The following is a 20,445-nucleotide window of genomic DNA, read 5'->3' on the forward strand; positions in this document are numbered from 1 at the left end:
GTGCGATAGTTGCTTAGAAAGGCTAGTTAGTTAGTTACTTCAACTAGTTGGTACAGTAGCAGGTTTTTGTTTATTATTATTACAAGAAAATATATTTCACTTGACAGGAGCGTGGTTAAAAAATAGGCTTTAAAAAGGGTTTTGAAACTAAAACATTTAAAATATTCTTTAAGCTAGGATTGTTTGTTATCTGCATTGAAGTTAAAAATATTTTAAACATATTGATTTCATGTTGTTTTATTATAATTTCAATTAATAATGAATCTGTTTTGAAATACATTTTGCATCTTATTTGCATGAGTTTAGAGAGAAATTAAAGGATATTATTATTTGAAATTTGAAAAAAGGAAATTACTGAAGAATTTTAAGATTGTAAATTAAATAAATAGAAAAGTATTATATGGAATTATCTATTATTAAGAGCTTAATATTGGCAGATATCGATCCCTATATACTAATGTATAAATACATATATAGTCTTTAGACGCCAAAATGAAAATGTACAAAAATTTGGCTAGAATCGTAACATATGTACATATATAACATAGTCCAAATAAAAAGGATTCTTTAAATTTGTTAATCTAAAGACTTTAAAAGTAGTTCAGCTGAGTAAAGTTGCTTATTTCCAATGCAACTTCAAGCCTAATTAAATAAACATTTAGTAAATGAACAGTTTTTTTTTTCTATTTTTAACAGTCTAAAAACGTAGTTTAAAGTTAAAATTCCTATAAGATGTTTTATAATAAAAATTTATATTTCTCCCTTTAACTATTTATGCATTTAACCCTCTCTTTCTCTCTTTTAGTTCAGGGTTTGGCAAGTTTTTTGATTTTATTCAAAGCCAACTAACAAGTTTTTGTTAGCCATAAACTTGGTGAAAATATGGCACCCTCAATTGAATTATTAAACGGATTTATGCATGTCTTAAATGCTAAATTCTACACCAACCGACAAACGGACAGACACACAGACAAATTTTCTGACCGACCACTCCCCTTACCAAGGAAGAGAAGGTGGATGAGATGCCGAGTAAAGGCCATAAACACAACGGACAATATATCAATGACCATATCGGGTTCCTCTCTGCCTGCTGCCACTTAATGTTCGTCTGCAATTTGGTCTTAATGTCATAAGTTAAAACGAAACCTTTTACCCAAGACAGCAGCAGCAGCAGCCGCATTCGTTGTCGTTAGGCTTCTACTCCGATTTCTGCAGTTGTTGAATTTGCATATAATTGGCAGTAGAATCAGAGCCAGAAACTGCGACAGAGACCCAGACCCAGACCGAGATTGTAGAATCGAGCCAAACCAGTGAATTGGCAGCTCAATTTGATTTTCACCCAGCAAGTAGAAGTAAGTCGAAGCAGGAAAGACTATAATGTCTGAGCCTGAGCCTGGCCATATGGTGCATTTCACTTTATGTCCGCAGCGCCGACATTCATGCATCTATGGGAATTCTGTTTATTTAACTGTCATGATGAGGAGATGGCAAGTCATTGAACGCAAATCTTGTGAATGCTCTGAAATGTTCAGATGTGCTTTGTTTTAACGTTTACCCGTCTACCCACCTCTCATCATCAACATCCTCCATCTACTCTCTGTCTCTGTCTCCCCCATTATGGTCAGATTCTGATGCAGATCGTTAATATAAATAATAATAATAATGATTTATTTGTTTATTGCACAAAAGCGTAGTTAATCAAGTGCAGGTCGTGAAAGAGAGAATGACTGACTGGCTGACAAACTGACTGACGGACTGAGTGAGAGCAGGAACAAAACGCAAAAACCTTGGACCTGATTCAATTGATTTTGCGTTTTCTTTTAATTTATTTATGCACTACAAGAAATCACATAAGCATAAAATTAAAATTTCTATCAAAGGAATGCAAAGTAAAGCAATTAAATTGTAAAAGAAACTTTTTGATCTAATTCATTAGTCATCAGCATTTGTTTTCAGTAGTTTAGATTCAACTAAATTTCAATTTCACTTGGAAATAATTTAGTTAATTTTGTCTTTTCAATGAAGATTTTAAGTGATAAAAAACCCATGAGTTTCTACAAGTTTGTTCTGGAAGTTTATTAGTTTGAAGTTCTGAGCCTTATCTATGAATCTTCCTTTATCGATCTCTTATCTCGAAAACTATATATACTAGTTATTCAGTCGAAAGATTTTTAAACAATTTTTGCCGAGTTAAATATTTGCCTTTAGTTTTTACCATTTCAATTGGAAATTGTGTGCAGTGTGTTACTTTTTTCCTGTTTTCATGTGAATGATGTCGATTTCCACTTTTGTATTTTCCATTTAATATTTTTCTTTTTGCTATTTACGCAAGTTGCTTAGTGACCTTTTCTATTTGAAGTTGAGGTGGGACAACACATGATGACTTGTTGCTTGGGCCTCCTCTTGGACAAAGTAAATGTTCAAAATGGAGCAGCTTGTACAACAAGGCGCAATGCGGCGGCGTTGAGGCAAACAAACATCTCATCACTTTCCCATAAACATTGATCCAGACAATGGTGAGGAGGAAATGCGGGAGAAGGAAGTGAAGAGAAAGGAGCGTAGCAGCGACTCTGTTGGCGGTTCTGTGGCAATATTGCAATTTACGTTCTGTGGTCTAATTAAAGTGCAAGTACAACTAAACTTGTGGCAGGTTCAGAAGAGTCAATGGGTCGTTGGTTTGGTGGGGGTGTGACAGGGGGTGGTGGGTGGGATAAGGCGCCATGAAGATTGCGTGTTTGCAGTTTGTGGTCAGGTCATTTGCTGGGCTTTAGATTTAGCTTTAGCTATAGTCCATGTTCTGGTTAACTCTGTATACCAACTAACCAAGAAACTTTCAATAAAATTTGCCTCCTCTGTCCCCCCCATTCTGTCTCTTTGTGGATTCTCCTTTAGTCTCGCACTTGACTGTTTGTCTTTGGCTTCATTTTTTCTCTTATCCCACATTAATCAATGTGGATTTCAATTAATTTAACCATCTCTTCACTGGCCCGTCATTCTGTCTATCTCTTTCCCTCCCCCTATTCGCTCTCTCGCCGTGTGTGTGTGACCATGTGTCTATTCAATATTCTGCCTTTTTATTAAAAGAACAAGTAAAAGCCCTTAACTCAATTGTGGGCGTGGCTTGGAGGCGCCCTTATCTAAGCGCATCCTTTTTTATTAAAAAATTGTTGCTGCAGTCTATAAATTTGTAGCGAGGTGTTTAGCCTGACAAAAGGCAAACACACAAGACAAACTAATGGCTAATCTAAGAAAAAGAGGCGTTACCTCGCAACTGGCATATGTTTCAAAAGTTGTGTATATATTATAGACTTTTATGAGACAGCAGCAGGAAATGTATGGCCAATCTTGCAGCTCTTACGTCTTCTCATTTTATCTTATACCAAATCGAAGCATGGCAAAAGATTCTGAAAATGCAGGAAACAATAACAAGAAAGAAAAAAAGAAACCTATACAACAAAATTTCCGCATTCAAAGAGAAAAGGCCATCAATTAATAAATTCAATAACATCCTACTACAACAGCGAAGTTGATAAATTACTTGGGATGTTTTCTTTACCCTTTGATCTTGAATCTTAAATATTTACAGCTTTCTTTATTTTGAGTTGTAATATCTATAAATTTTTGGAATAAACGATTTACAACCTAATAATAATTGACCTAGATCTAATTTTTGCAAGTATTTTGCAATGTGTCAAAGCTTATTATTAGACATTTTTTAACTTATTTTACTCAAGTCATTTTTTTTAGTCAGTTTAAGGATTAATCAGTTGCTGAATCAATGACTAGCTTACTCTCTAGTCTTCAGTACTATATTTTTAGACTTAAAGTTGTCAATCACAAAATTACAATCATTTTTCTAGAAATTATTAACGATTTTAATTAAGTACATTAAGCTAAACACAACTGAGTTTCAAAAACCAAAAGTAACAAATTAAAACAAATCATCAGATCCGGCAGTAGTTAATACAAGTTAACAATTTTAAGTCCTACGGACTTTTTGCTGTCTCATTATTATGCATCAATAACATTTTGAACCCCTTGATTAAGTGTTATCTTCTTTATAACATTCCCAATTTTGAAAATGCTTTCAATACCTGCATAAAGTGTGGATTATAGTTTTTTGAAAAACTGCAATTGAGAGTTCACATGGCGTATGGTTGTTATGGAACTTTTTGTTTAACTTTTTGATGATGATTTTGAAGGGTTTCCCATGATCCTGTGCGGCTGCTTGTGTAGCCGCAACTTGCTGTCGCTTTGCCACACTTTTAAGTGAGCATTGCGCCAGAGGCAACATTTTCCACTTTTCTTTGCCAACGCTATTTATTATTTTTACGAAAGTATAGTAGATTTATTTTTTTTTTATACAACCCCTGTGGTAGGGAGGCAGCGGGCGGGCAGCATTGCAAGTGCAACAATAAAACAAACAAGAGTATAAAACAATGGTGCAACAACAAGTCCAGCAGGAGTACAGATTTACACAATGTGCGTCATAAAAGTTGCCACTTTTTGCGTCACGTTGCGCGACCACGTAACGTGGCTAAAGTAACGTAAGAAAGACCTCTTGCTCTGTTGGCTAGGGAGTGGGTGCAGAGAAAGAGAGACACACTCACACACACATACGTATAAGCAATTGAAATTCACATAACGTGGCCCTGGCCTCAACTAGCAAAAGGGTTAGGGGCAAGTGGAAGGTGAACAGAAGGGTATTTTAGAGTATGGGGGGGCCTACACCAGAACAATATCAATTAAAATATGTATGTTGAAATGCAAAAACAAAACAACAAATGAATGAAACGGAAGGGAACGGAAACTGAATGTCTGCAAAATGTGAAGAGACGCCTAAAGATTATTAATGAATCCATTTTGCGTGTGAGTCATCAAAAGGGGGGAAATCAACAGAGAGAGAGAGGGAAGGTCTTTATGTGTGTGCTTGTGTTTGTGAAGGGAACTTAGTCAATTTGCCTAATCGAGTAAGGATATGGACATAAATATTAGTTAAACAAGGTGTGTGTGTATGTCTCTAATCATCATCCAAGCAACCGTTGCCCCATCGTATTTTACGATCATAATAAACTACAATAGTCATGACTGACTGAATGACTGACTAATGTTTTCCCCTCCCTTCCTTAACTCAAACCCAATATCAGTAAGAGGTATCAATCATTTATGCATTGGCCGCTTTTTTTTTTTTTTTTTTTTTTTTGCCCGCTCGTTTTGTATTTTCTCAGTTTTCTTTAATGGGAAATTTGTGACCCTCGCTGGCAAAACTACGTGTTTGAAAATCAAGTGAAAAGTGGGGGAGGGGGCAGTAACGGAAGGAATATAACCGCGTACGTGGACAAACCACGATACGGGCTAATAGAAAAGTGCACGGGAGGAAGAGGTGGGTCAACGGGTTAAAAAAAAAATAATAATAGTAAAAAGTGTGATGCCAGCTACGTGAGCATTTGTCGTGTAAACACAATATACACTACATATATATTTTTGATATTTTATTAAATAAAAAAAAGTGAACATTTTAAATGTGTAAAACGACTTTAAAATACCCTGTAACACAATCTAAAGCTTTAAGTTAAGTTTGTCTTAATTAAAATAATATTAAAACGGAAACTTTTAATATCTCTTGCCGTTATTATTGCCAAAGTTTAAAATTTAGCATCATATTATCGATATTATTATTTTATAATGCTGATCGATAAAGCTATTCAATGATATTTATCTGTAATATTAATCGAGAACATCATTTGATGATCTAAGTCTGTGATAACCTTTCGATTCTTAATGATAATCGTTCGATCATAATCTCCAGAATGTTAATGATAAGTCAATCCAAAATGTTGTTTGGTAAACTTAATCGATGAGTTGATATGACACAATCAAAAATCATGATTGAAAAGTTTTATCCTTTAGTCGAATTCCATTATCTTAGTCAATCATTTAAAATTTTAATGTTAAAAGGACCTAGTTATTATTTCAGTCACTACATATGTTTATAAATGAAAAATTGTAAAAGTAAAATAATTATATAGGTCAAATGCGTTACATAAGGCTTAAGAAACTTAACATTCCCGTTAAACCTCTGATAAAAGCGTAGGGTATGAAAAACCAATAACGAAACACAATTGAGAAGAAAACCGTTTGAACAAGAAAGGGGAAAGATGGTAATAGGAATGGGAGCCCATTGGAATTGAATAAGGGGATCTTGAGGTAGAGGGAAATAATAATTGTTTGCCTTAATTTAGTTAAGTTGCCGTGACACATACACCACACACACACACAGATAGAAAATTGAAACCGAAAAGTTCTGTGAAAGTGGGTGAAAGTAATAAATGTTGGGAATACTGCGCTATTTATTTATTATTTCTATTGGATTATAATTACTTATTGTTATTATTATCATTATTGATGGAAGGCCACACTTAACTCAATTACCACAAATTGGTTGAAGGAGTTGTCGTGCGGGGCTTAGAGGGCGGGGTGGTCACCCCTTTCACTGCATTACCACAAACAAATCAAATTGCTTGCCCCATAATTCCCCAAAGCCGATGACAAGAATGGTGCAGCTGCTGCAGCGGTTACCGTTTCCAGGGGCAAGCTACAATAAGTAGAAAAAAAAAGTGGAAAAAGGATGACAAAGAAAACAAACCTATAAAAATGACAACTGGCAACTGCAACAAACGAGCATATATCTACCCTTTCCCCGACCTACCAACTATCCCTCTTCTGTTTGCATCATGTCCCTAAACCACACATTTTGTCTGAGCTCTACTTTTTTCTCTCTCTCTCTCCCTGGGAAAGACGGCAAAATGGCTGTAAGAAATGCTCTGGAATTGGGGCCAAATTGACAGGATATGGTCCATGGATGGCTTTGGCACAACAACAGGTTTTTTTCACTCCTCCTTCGCCTCCTTACACTCCTTGCACCTACCCGATGGGGCGTCTTCCCTTCTTGTTGCAGCAAACCAGCAAACAAATTTATGGTTCGAACATGTGAACACATATGACTACGTGAGCCCGAACATAACTCAATCATATAATGGTCACATTGCATCTATGTACTACCAAGAAAAGTCAAGCACAGAGAGAGAGAGAGAGACACAAACACAATGAAGTGGAAGGAGGCAAAAGATTGAGATGGCATCATCCTGAGAAAAGCATTAGGCAAACAGATGAAAAGCTGCAAAATATGTTCCGAGTGATGATGATGATTGGAAAGTGATATGTACGACTTTACCTAATTCTCAACCAACAAAAAAGAAACGAAAATTCCTCATCAATTACCTTAAAGTTGAATCAACTTTAATTGAAATTTAAACGATTTAAAACCATCAATCAGTAGATTCTATCAATAAAATCGAAACTAATCACCTAAAAATATCACGTATCTTTCTAAACTAAAGAGCACAAACGTTTCTTTGGGTTTCATTGAATCTTTTTGTTTGTTTATGCAAAAAAATTTCTGTTAGTTTGTTGTTGTTGGTATTTTTTTTTTTTTTTTTTTAACTGAAAAATCGGATAAATTTCGTGTTTTTCTGTCTATGTTTTTTTAACTCTGTAGGAGACTAAGAGTTGGTTGGAATGGGGGCTTGTTGGGGGTTGTGAAAAAAGCAACGTTAGAGTGTGACAATTTTCTCATATGAAAGAGAAAATTTAATTTGCAGGTCACGTAATTTGCTGGTATATGTGACATGTGTTTGCATCTGTCTGTGTATATGTAAATACACATATATGTATATACATACATATAGATTTTTCTAGTGTGTGTGTAAAAATATGCAAATTTATAGAGACTACACATATGGCCAAAGAAGAGTAGAGTCGATTCAAAACAGAATCGAATCGAGTTCGAGTTTTGTTTGTGTCATCGTCGTCTGCCTGTGTTTTGCTGTCCCACTTTTACAGTTATGAGATTGTTTATTTGGTTGAATTTCCCCTCACCCCTTACAAACAGAAAAAAAAGAGCAACAACATTAGATGGGTTATACATAGATACATATATTAAAATACAAAAATTTGGGTTGTTTATTAACTTTGAAAAATGTTTTTAAAATGTCTTTAAAGGCGCAAAACAAACATTTTTATGAATGAATCAGTTTGAGTGACTTTTGTTTTTATAATCTCGATTAAGTTTATTGAATAAGGGGTATAAATGGTAACAATGTTCGATAAAAATAATCAAAATTTGTACCAAATGTTGTCTCTAGATTTCTCAAACTTACCTTATGAATAAATGTGATTTCTTCGTTCGCTTTCTGTAAAGATAAAAAGCAATATATATTAAAATTTCCATTAATATTCTTTTATTAACATTTATTTGTTACAAAAAATTTGAATGAAATTTAATTCAAATTATATAAGCAGCTTGGAAAATGTAACTTTTAGTATCAGTCAAGATCAATTCTATATTGACTTTAACACAGATCACTAATGTAGAAAGAATTTTACTGGAATTGACTTATTTTTCTGGTCACAAAAGAATGGATAACTAAACATGCATGAAATGATTCCAAGCGGTCAAGGTTTCGTTTTGAGTTCCAAAAACAAAGTTTATCATTAATTTTTGGTTATTTTTATATTCTAATGTCTTTATTATTCCTCAGTGAACCCTCGCGTTAACCTGATTTTGTACCCACTTCAACTCCCCTCTCCTTTCCAGTTTTTCTAACCCCTTTTTTTTACCACACTAAGGCACTCTAGCTTCCTTTTTTGGCTATCTTTAAGCTTTTTATCTCTGTGTGTGTTTGTTTGCTTGTTTTTTTTTTTTCATCTCTCTATGTTCTTACTGACTTTTCTGTGGCATACTTTTTGGGTTATTAATGTAACGTTAAACTTTGTTGTTGTTGGCGTTGGCGTAGCTTTTATCATTAACTTTATATACAAAATGGAAAGCAAAATGAAAAAAAAAAAAAACAAATCGGAAAAATAGCAAAAAAGGAAACAACTTCACTTTGCTGTTGTCTATTTTGTTTTTCTTTTTGTTGAATATTCTTATGGCTGGCATCATTTTGCTTAAAAACGACAAATAGTTTGGCTCAAACCGACACAAACTGGCCATATGGTAGACATTTTCAGTTGCCATATCAGAGTTGTTGTTGTTCTAGGTGGGTGTGGGTGTATATATTTTTTTTTTGGCATAGTTCCCTAATGTATAAAACAAGCATCGCCATTTCCTTCTTACTTGCAGTACAATTACCTCATGCAGTTTGATTATCTACCCAAGTCAGATCTGGAAACAGGAGCACTGCGCACCGAGGAGCAGCTGAAAGATGCAATACGTAATCTTCAGGTATGTATATATATAAATATATATATCTATGTATGTATATATGGTACCTAGGTAGATATAGTCTGTGCCAGCAGCAGCAGATGCATCTATTATGCACAATTTCACAACTAACATTTGCTGGTTGCATCTCTCTTCTCTCTTTCTCTTTTTGGCCATTTCAGGCTTTTGGCAACATTCCAGTTACAGGCGTAATCGACTCGGATACAGCCAAACTAATACAACAGCCACGCTGCGGTGTGGGTGACAATAAGTATGCGTATAATTTCTCACCGGATAATCTGGATCATGAGAATAGTTTTAGTTTACATCGTTCACGTCGCTACATATTACAAGGACCCAAATGGGATAAAACGGATCTAACATGGAGGTAAGTGATTTAATTGATTAACTTATAAATCTTATACATTTTTTAATTTGTTTTTATCTATCTATATGCCAATATTGTTGATAGTTGTAATAAACGCCCAATTTATCATAGCATACTTTTGTGGTCAATTAAAAAAAAAACAGTCATTATCTTTAATTTCTGAATGGAAATATACTTTCTTGATATACAATTTTACATGAAATTCTTGTTCTGGTCTAAATTTCAAGCAATTTCCACTTGACCTCTTACAAATTTATGAAAATTTTCGTCTTTATGAATATGTAAAAGTTTGTTGTTTTTTTCTCGTTTGATTTTCCCTTCATTATGATATTTCATCTTTATTATTTTACACTCCCCTTTTTTTACCCTCACCCTCATTTTGTTCTCAGTTTTCGTCTCGCTTCCTTTTTTTTTTTAGTTGTAGTAGATGTTCATTTCAATTAAACTGCATGCAGTTCATTAATTTTGCAGCGTTCATTTAGATGCGAATTTATAATTTTTATACAGAAGAGAGTGAGCAGGAATTGCACCCTAGTGTTGCATCCTGGCATAGCTAGGTCGTCCCCCTGTTTTTGCTTAGTGCCGATTCAATGTCCTGTGCATATACGCTTTCAATTAATTCAAAACTCAAACGTAGCGTAGCTTGTTAATTTTTATTACACCCATTGCATTTTGTCAGTGACGAAAGAGAAAGAGAGAGAGAGGCATAGAGTAAAAGGACCTGGACAAGAGAAGCTTGTTGTGGGAGGAGGAGAAAGAGTAACTAGATTTTGTTCCTTCATACATATATTGCATAATTTGATGTATAAAGTGTATTTTTATGTAAAGCAAGTTATTTTCCTTTTTTTTTCTTTGCTTGTTGTTGATGCTATATTTTTTTCTCCTATTGTTGTTGTGGTGCTTTCCTCCTAGGCGAAATTCAGTGAATTGTTAATGGTCCAAGGCAATTGTGGACCCTGACTGTGCTGCTGCTGCTGCTTTCATTAAACACTTTGCGCCAAATTGAATTTTATGATGAGCCAAAACGAAATAATGCTAAACTTGCTCAACTTCGTCTTGGACTTGGAGGTCTTTGAGACTGTCTTTTAGTCCGTTCAACCAACCAATTGCAGCTGTCACTTTGAGTGTTGTATTTGATTTGTAATGTTTCAACTTCTTCTACTTCAGCTGCATAATTGCATTTGAAATATTTAAACGGACAGTTAGTTTTCGCTATCGCAGTGATCTGAGCTACCTCATTATGAAATTTCCCCCAATTAAATTTGCATAGCCAAAGGAAACAAGGCAAAGGAAACAAAACAAAATGACAGGCTAACTTTGACTATGCCAAAGTTTCTACACTTTTCAAAAGACAGTAGTTTAGAGTGACTGTTTTTTTAGTTATCTTGATATTGAAGGCGAAAATTCGTTCAATAAACTTATTTAAATGTAATATTTAACTTTAAAGAGCAAAAGTATGTTAAAGGAAGTAAAGATTGGTTTGTAAAAACCTTTTTGCGTATTTGGCATTCCTAATTCAGCTAGCATATACTCAAATATATTAAATGAAGTTATTTAATCTAAAAGATGAAAAGGAAATCCAAACAGCTTTGCCTATGGCTTTGTGATCAAGACTAAAAATATTACATGAAATTTCATTTCTATTTACAAACAACAAAGTAAACAGAAATAAATCCACTGTGCAAGGTTATATGGCCAACTAAATAAAAAGAGTTGCATACTTTTCGGGCTACAGTTACAAAGTAATTGCTCCTTTAAGATGCACTAAAATTCGCATTCAATTTTAAAGGATAAACGAATATTAAATGTAGTTTCTTATGCTTCATGACAATTTTTTGCTTTTTTGTTGATTTATATTATTGATTGATTTTCTGCAATTGTTTGCCAATGCATTAAAATTATTCCCCTATGTTTATGTCTATTCATCTCTCGGGCTGTCGTCCCTTTTTAACTGCAAATGTTTATTTTTTCATAGACCAGAGAAAGACTTAATTAAACCTTTAGAGAAAGCAACAGTTGAAGAGCAAACTAAAAATGCTCTTAACTTCATTTTGCTTATCCTTTCCCTCCCGCACTATTTTGTGCCAAAACAATTGGCAATTTAGTTTAAACATTTGAGCAAAGTGCAAAGTTTTTTGGTCACTTCCGTTGAGACTGTCACTTGATTTGTTTGTGCGGCTAAGAGAGGTTTAACGTGGGAACAGCGGCAAAGGCGAGGCAAACAGCGGTTGGCTTGTGTCTTTGTCAGGCAACAATTTCCACATAATATCTCAAGGAATTTGCCACTGCAACTTTGTTGTCAGGATGTTCAGAGTAGACAGAGAGAGAGACAGGATAGGGGAGGATGAATGGATGCTGGTGGTGATGAAAGAACGCGAAAAACAAAATGAGTACAAAAATGCTAGAAATGACTTCCGTTTGGCAATTTGCATGCTGGGCTGAGCTCTGTTGCGTTTGCCCTGAACGGAAATGGAAAAACACTTGGTTACTACTTACTTTATTTTCCTAGTTTTTCTTTACCACCCTCTCTTAGTCTCTCCCCCGCATTCTCTTCATCTCTCTCACTGCCTTTGTACTGCAATTAAGGCCGAACACATGCAGCTAGGCAAAAAACAGGTCAATACATACGATATATACTTAATATATTATACATATGTATATATATATATGTATGTATATTTGATGTAAAGTCAATTTGATGCCTCAAGGACCCACCGCTGAGATGCGTTTGCTGGGCTTTAATTTAGCTATAATGTTGTTCCGTTGTTGTCCTCGCAGCGCAGTCCTGTGAGTTCCAGCCAGTTCCAGTGTCGCCTCTTAATGGGCCAATTAAGGGTGAGACGACACACAAGAAATAATTAAATCGCTATCGCTGCATGGAACTGACGTACAGAAAACCTGCATGTGGTTTTTATGGACTCGCAAAAAAAAAAAAAAAAACAACAGGAAAAGAACTCCAACCATCACAAAAAAAAAAAAGGAAGTAAAGGAAAACTCAATAAATAAAAGGACTTAAAGTTTACATGAGTCTGAAGAGAGAAAAACACAACGAGCGATAGCGGGAGCTTCCCAAGTTCATTAAAAATGGGCCAAAAGAAAATGTCAAAAGGTGATCAAATTTACAGTAGATTATACTTTTAATATCCATTTTAATATCCAGATGAGGCATCAAGCAAACTCGTCACATGACACATTTCATATAATATGCAATTTAGATAATATATTTATAAAAAATATCTTTTATCATTAACCTTTAAAGAATTCTTGTTGAAGAATAGAAAGTAAATGTGTGTTTATTTTATAATATATCAGGTTTATTTTATGTTAAAGACTTGAAAAACCTTGAGAGAATCTCAAGCAATTTGTTGAAAAATTATATAATAATCGCTACATACATAACTAACTGCTTTGTTGTACTTTTTCAAAGACAAACAATTTAATCTTAATGAAATGAATGAATTTATATTTTCTATAAAAAGTAAAACATTTCCTCACATAAAATTAGCCAAATTCATTGGTAAACATTTGGGTTAATTGTAAGGTGCGTCCCCAAAATTATGCAACACTTTGTTAAATAAATCAAATATCATCTTAAGCTTAACATATTTGTATTTGGACTTAATAAACCGAACTCCGATCCCATTTAATAATGAAATTCTGTGTTTTTTCCTTCTTTTACTAAGAAGTTTTATGTTTCGAAGCAAGCTCATTTATTTTTTGACTGTGTAATCAATAATTTCATTTCGGATGTCTCATAGCTAAATGTGTTGCCAAGTCTATTAAAGTTTGCGCGCATTTTCTTTTCTGATTTCATCCATGCCTTCGAGGCAAACAAATTAGTTTACGCTTAATGAGCCAATAGGAATAACATCATTCTGGATGAAAGTCATTAAAAACTTGATGACTAACTTAATTTCATGGTTGTCTCTTTTGGCTATTGAGCCCTTTGAACGGTGTTCTTGGTTTGATTTGTAGCTACATAAAAAACTCTTAGTCATATGAACAGAGTATCGGTCAGTTTAACTACGGTTAACAAAGTTTCCGGTTCTTTTGTGAGTGTGGTGTGAGTGTGTGTGTGCAAGTGCAGAGACAGCTGTCCAATTCTGCGCATTTGTTAGATTTTTAATAACATTAATAAACTGCACAATGAAGTCAAAGTGCTGCTAAGGCACGCCATGACCAAAGGCACGCACGAACCAACCAACCGATGGAGAACTGCCAGCCAGTCAGCAGCAGGATCGAACGGAAGGAAGTCGCTCTTCTTCTCCTTTGCCTACTCCTCCCTTTTGAAAAGGGGGCAGAGTGGTGTAGTAGTAGGGGCATGGTTTGCGTTTATGCTTATTAGCGTTGGCGTGCATGCGAACCATTAATACAATGCAGCTCTAAAGAGTAAAATAGACAGTAGGAGGAGGAGCAGGAGGAGAAAGGAGAGAGAAGCGTAGAGAGTAGAGGTATCAGCAAAGCATCCACATCCTTTTAGCTGCAACATAAAAAAAAGAATCTGAGACGTGTATGGATGTGTCTTTGGCAATGGCAGCAGGCAGTAGCAAGTAGCAACAACGTTTGGTTGTCATAAAAACACTGCGCCCCGGAACAAAACACAAAAACCCAAGCTCTGCCATGTTACAATGATAAAAAGTAATTTTATGACGCACTCGCACACACACACACACACATACAAACAAACACTCACACAAGTCAGTGAGACACACACTCAAAGAGCATACCCGGACAGAGAGATACCCAGACTCAACTTCCGACTAAAACCAGGACTTGATGCTGCTTCTGCTGCACTTATTGGTTCATTGTCTTTGGCCTCCTCCTTCTTCTCTCTCGTCTGCAGCATTCCCCTTCTCTCTATGCTTCATTTTTGTCTTTTCTTGGTAATGACTGGCAAGCTTTTAACACAGACGTGTGTAATTTGAAACGGTCCTGCCCCCGGATACTTCCAATTGAAATGCTTGCAATTTTTCCATTTTTTTTCTTTTTGCGAAATAAAACCCAAAAAAAAAGAAATAAAAATTAACAAAAATTAAGTATTGTATAGTAAAAAGTATCAAAACTGATCAGTGGAAGACACCAGAGTGCACTCTTGAAAAAGGGTAACTAATGCAGGTTTGAAATAAATCTCAAAAGGTTTCCATCTACTCCATAATCGGATCTTGGGGGTAAAAACGAGGCAAACTTGGTCCCTAAAAATTCTCATTTTGCAACATTTAATGAGGTTTTGAAATATCCTTTTTAATAGGCGTGGATAATGAAGGAAATTTTATTCCAATAGTATGATAAATCAAAAACAAACAAAAAACGATAAAACATTCTAATATTTGTTACTGTCTCTAAAAAATATTCAACCAGTTTATCTTACATTAATGCATCACAAAATATGTAAGTGGAGTAAATAAAAGTAAGAGATTACAGACAATTTCCTTCATTATGGACAAAAAAAAAAAACTATAAGTAAATAAATAAAGCAATATTTTCTCACATTTAAAGAAACAATTTGAGCCTTTTTCACAAAACAAACAACTAACAAAATAAAATAAAATTCAGTGGAAAGTATTTGGAAATATTTATTTATTTATTTACTCATAGTTTTTGATGAGACAAACTGAATCATTTTTATATTTCAAATAAACATAAAGAACAACTGAAATAAAAATAATCAAAATTGAAACAACAAAAATATACATAAAGAATTTTGTGTGTTTTTTACAGCAAGAATAATTAAACAAGTTAACCAAAATGTTGCCTAATAATTACCTTTATTTACTTCGTTTTACAATAAACAAAATGTTTCACATTACTTTAATTTGAAAGGGTGAGGAGAAACGAAAGAGAGAGAGAGAGAGAGAGGTAGAGGAATGAACAAAAATGCCAAACTAGATTAATAATTTCTCTAAAATTGAAAAACCACCGAGAATGCTGTTTGAAAATGCCAAAATTTTAATGTCATTTGCTGCAGCTGTTGCACAATGCTGGAAAGAATGGCAAGACCCCAACCAGCAAAAATGCAAAAAAGCCACTAAAAAGCGAGGGGGTAAAAGAAGAGAGTAAATGGGGCTGAAAAATCTGCTAAAGGGTCAAGCTAAATCAATTTTGGATAACTGCGAAAAACCCAACATGTGGTCAGCAAAACCAGACTAGACTAGAGCAGAGACCAGCCAACCAACCTCTAAAACCGAAACCAATCCCCGGGAAACCCAACAAAACGAGAGACATCATCATGGCCAAAAGCGGTTGGTTGTCCGTTTTATGTGAGTGTGATATTTCCGCCATTTTTATTTTGTTTTTTTTTTTTTTTTTTTTTTGGTGTGGTTTTGGTGTTGGTTTTTTAATTTGCTTTGCATAATTTTTGTGATCAAAATGCGAATGGGTTTATTTTTCTCGTTTTCTTTAGTTGTTTTTTTTTTTTTTTTTTTGTTTTGCTTTTAGCAGCTCATCATAATTTATGCACAAAGCTAAAGTAAATCACACGCACAATGGGAGGGAATATTGGGTGGCGAAATTGATAGTAGAGAGACGGCGGGGGTTTGGGGGAACGAAGAGAGAGCATTTAATGCCGCAAACAGAACATGGCAATAGTTTTATGCTGTTTATTTTACAGCAGTCATTTGCAGTAGTACCCCAGTTGCAATTGCTGCAGTTTGTCCTTTTACTCAGTCTCCTGTTTGTTGTTATCCTTCACTCACTTGCTCTCCCTCTCTCTCTCTGTCTCTCTTCCTGTCTTTGTTTGGTTTTGTTTTTACTTTTTTTTTTTTTCATTTTGGAGGGCTAATGGGCGTCCATTGGCCATAGTTTTCTGACTTTTCGTATGCTGTCAAGTGCTCGACACTCGAAATTATTATCTGCCATTAATCATGGCCATAATGTTTGGTCTGCTCTATAAAATGGAGCAAGTGCAAAGCCAGCAGAGAGCCAACAGCTACAGCAATACCAACACCAATACGAATCATCACAGACTCTCAGTGCCGAGAGCTAAAGAAGTTTCTATAAGGCGAGGACGAGGGCAGCTTCTCTGATAAATAGGCTAAATAGTCAAAACAGATTCACTCAACTTTGCTCAGCTTAACATTTGGATTTAAAGCTTAAAATGGCAGCATTTTATTTTTGATAGTAAATTGTCTTGTCCAGAGAAAGGAATTTGTATATATTTCCATTAAAAAGAAATGCAAATTATTTATACAGTTTTTTTTTTTTTTTAAGAAATCTGTTTCTTTCTTTGAGTAAGTAAGCACTCAACCGACATCAGACTGTTGCTGAGAGTGTTGGTCAGTTAGTTATGCTTTAAAAGAGTCTTTCCTTGCTTTTAAAATATATATTAGCTTTATGATTAACTTTACATGAGAACACAGTGTATTCAAAAGATATCGAGAAAAATGTATTCTAATTGACTTTCGACTGTGTTGCAATTAAAATTCGTTCTTTTTTTAATTATGTATAATGACAACTTTTGAATTGACCCTCAGTTTTTGTTTATATACATACATACATACACATACATAATTTTCTGCATCATTTTATTACAGTGACAATTATTTTAACTGCAGCATATTTTTATTATGACATTTTTTAACCTTCTGTATATTGTTTTATTTAAAAAATGTTTTACTTTTTTATTTTCCTTTTGTTGTACCCCATCCAACTTGGCCACTTGTCTGTGCATTTTTTATGACACAAACCAAAACGCACAGACAGAAATACATTCTGCTCTCTGCTGCTGCTAGCATGTACAGTAGGGCGCAAAATACCAGACGCTCTAGACAGCTCTAAGATTGTCAGAGAAGCAAGGAGGTGGAAGTATAAGGTATAAATAAGTATGTAGAGCCTAAACTATACATAAATAACAAGCTCAATTTGGGTTTATATATTAAAATATACAACAACAAAAAAAAATATAATATAAGTATATGTTTTTGCTGAGCTAGACAAAAGCCAAACGAAAGGAAAGGAAAGTGTGTCAACATTTTGAGACAGAGAGGGAGAGAGAGTGAGAGAGAACGAACGAAAGGATTGCTTATGTTCATACACATCAAAAATTTATAATGTGGCATATTTTCTTATGCTGGGCTAAGGCCTTTGCATTTTATATGAATTTTGATATATATCCTTTTGTCTTAGCGCACAGGCAAGCAGGCAGGCAATCTGATATGGTCGAAGGTGTAGCATTTCAAATTTAATAACCAGCAGCAGTAGCAGCAGCAGCAGCCTGAATTCCATGCCACAAAATGCCATAAGCTTCCTTTGCCCCTTCACTCTCAGCCACACACAAACTCGCACACACACACAGGCTGCGGGTAAAAAGACTCGAATTTGAGACTGAAAATCCCATTGAAAAACCATTTAGCAGGGTTCCCCCTCTCGCTCTCTCTTCCTATCACTTTATTTCTCTCTGTTTTGTGTTCTGCTCCGGTTTTCGGGTTTCTCTCTCACTCACTCTCAGTGTTCGTACGTGTCAATGCTGGGAGCCGAGTTTTTGCCAGCCGTTTCGGTTGGTTTTTGTGCCACATCAGTCAAAGTACCGCAGCAGCAGCAACATCACAAGCAGCAGCAGCAGCAGGAGCAGGAGCAGAAGCCCTAGCCCAGTACAGACACAGACAAATGCAAAGGCATTTCTAACGGTTTTCGGGCAACTTAACACTCTAGTGCCCCCTCATCTCCCTGCCTCTACATCCTTCCCACTAGGAGGCACTAGCATTATTGCATCAGTTTTGTGTGCTAATTTAGCATCTAATTTGCCATGGACAGCAAATGAGCAACCTTCGACTGGTCTCTGGGACTGGAGCCATCAAATGGTTTTGGGATCTCTAGACTGATGGGCCATCAAAAATTTTAGAGAAAGTCAGCAAATGGTAGCCAGCCACAATCAGCTGCAACGGACAGTTGCATTACTATGGTTCTAGCATATCCTGATTCTAAATGATTGAAACAAAAACTTGCCTAACAAACTTCATTAAATCAACCATAACTACATTTTGCCTAGCGCAACAATGATGGATAGACCAAGACAAGGAAAGAGGGAAAAAGAGTGTGGAAAAAGCAGTGGGAGAGCTACCCATTTGTCAGTATTAACCAACTATTATCTGCAGTGCGGATTTCCCAAAAATTCAAATACCTTTGCAGATTCTTTTAGTCCTATTACAGTTCTCAAAATCAAGTTTGAGCTACATGTTACTGTTAGGTGAGAACCAGATTAGGCTAAATAGCATAGCAGACTCTTAAACTTAAGAATAAGATTATTACCCCAAAAATGATCGATTTTGCCGTTTAAAATTGATGCCTTATCCACTACTGCCTCTAATCCTAGTAATTTTGTATAAAACTCAAATTGTTTGCATACTTTAAGGAGTCTTTTTTCATAATTGGCTCTGCTCAATGCATACATAGAATGTTAAATAATTAACTATTATTTAAAAATTGTATACTTAACCAAACATTATCAATTGTTGCATTTAAAAATAAGCAAATGAGCTTTCACTCAATTGCCACCATGAAATAAAAGTGAATGTTTCTATTATAAAAAAAATTGATTACATTTTTGAACTGCCTCTTTTTATAACCTCAATAACAAACCACAAATTAAAATTCGATTTTTCAACATTTTTGTTATATTACAAAAATATGTTTCAGCTTGTTTTTTTTCTCAGAATTTAAAGCATTTGAGTTAAGACATCTTTGTCTTGTATTTTCCTATTTTTCATAGCTAAAGCTTAATTTGATTTTTCTTAGGGATAGCATTGAAATGTAATAAATATTGCAAAAGAGTTATTATAATGCCATAAATTTTTGCCATTGGAGCATTTTAAATTCACCTTGCGACAACGCAAACTGACACGACACACGCGGAGGATATATTGCAGGATATGAGAACATGTACAGAGGATGGGGATATATGAGCGCGACATGGAAAGAAGGTTTGGTGAGAAAGAAAAAGGGAGATAGATAGAGAAGTAAAGGCGAGGTAGGATAGAGGGGCAATATGGATGGGGCACTGGGCATTGCCGTAATTATGTTTGCTTACGTGGTCGTTGACGACGGCGAGGACAACGACAACGACACCAGCAGCAAGAGCAACACCAACACCAATACCAACACTAACAAGGACAACAAGGATGTCGTCAATGCCAATAACAACAACAACCACAACAACAGCAAAAATGTGGCTTGAAATTTGACACTTTCACAGTTGGTCAGTTGATTTGCTCGCTTGGCCGCCACGGCCTCCAGTTCCTGGCCTCTGTCATTGTAGACCCACACCCCAAAACGCCTCTTCCTTCCTTCTTCTTGCCGCCCCCCACACCCAGCAACGAAAAGCGCCAAACAAACCTCGGCGCTTCGCCTGTCTGCATTTTGTTAGATTAATGTCCTGCTCAATCATCAATAGGTTCAGCGTACTGCGCCGCTTTTTGTTTGTATAGCACTTGTTTATCGCCCAGGACACTGGACACTGTATGTCTTCTGTGTATGTGTGTGTTTTTTCTACCATTTCCATTTTTTTTCTCCTGCTGCTGCGCTCTCTATTCTATTTATTACAACGGGGCGGCGGGCTTTCATTTTGGCTTGTGCATTCATCCTTTTTACTTTGTTCTTTTCATTTTCATTTTCGTTTACTTTTAATTCATTTAGGTTTTCTTCTTCTTGTTGTTCATTTTGATTGATGACCACTTTAATTGCGGATATTAAATGACAAGCGCCAGAATCGGTCAGTAAAGAAAAGGGGGGGACGCCCATCCCATCCCGTCGCAGAGACATCGACAGCGATAGAGATAGTAGCCAGAACCAGACCATGTCA

At 35.4% G+C, this 20,445-nt stretch overlaps 1 protein-coding gene across 1 annotated transcript in view; it reads left to right on the top strand.

The window, feature by feature from the left end:
* Window positions 1-20,445, top strand: part of Mmp2 (Matrix metalloproteinase 2) — a 94,479-nt gene that overhangs the window by 12,403 nt on the left and 61,631 nt on the right. The window contains exons 2-3 of the mRNA XM_068289072.1: window positions 9,185-9,286; window positions 9,448-9,653. Coding sequence (XP_068145173.1) covers window positions 9,185-9,286; window positions 9,448-9,653 — 308 coding nt within the window. The remainder of the gene's footprint in view (window positions 1-9,184; window positions 9,287-9,447; window positions 9,654-20,445) is intronic.

This window comes from Drosophila tropicalis, unplaced genomic scaffold, assembly GCF_018151085.1.
Source record: "Drosophila tropicalis isolate 14030-0801.00 unplaced genomic scaffold, ASM1815108v1 contig_593, whole genome shotgun sequence".
Lineage (NCBI taxonomy): Eukaryota > Metazoa > Arthropoda > Insecta > Diptera > Drosophilidae > Drosophila > Drosophila tropicalis.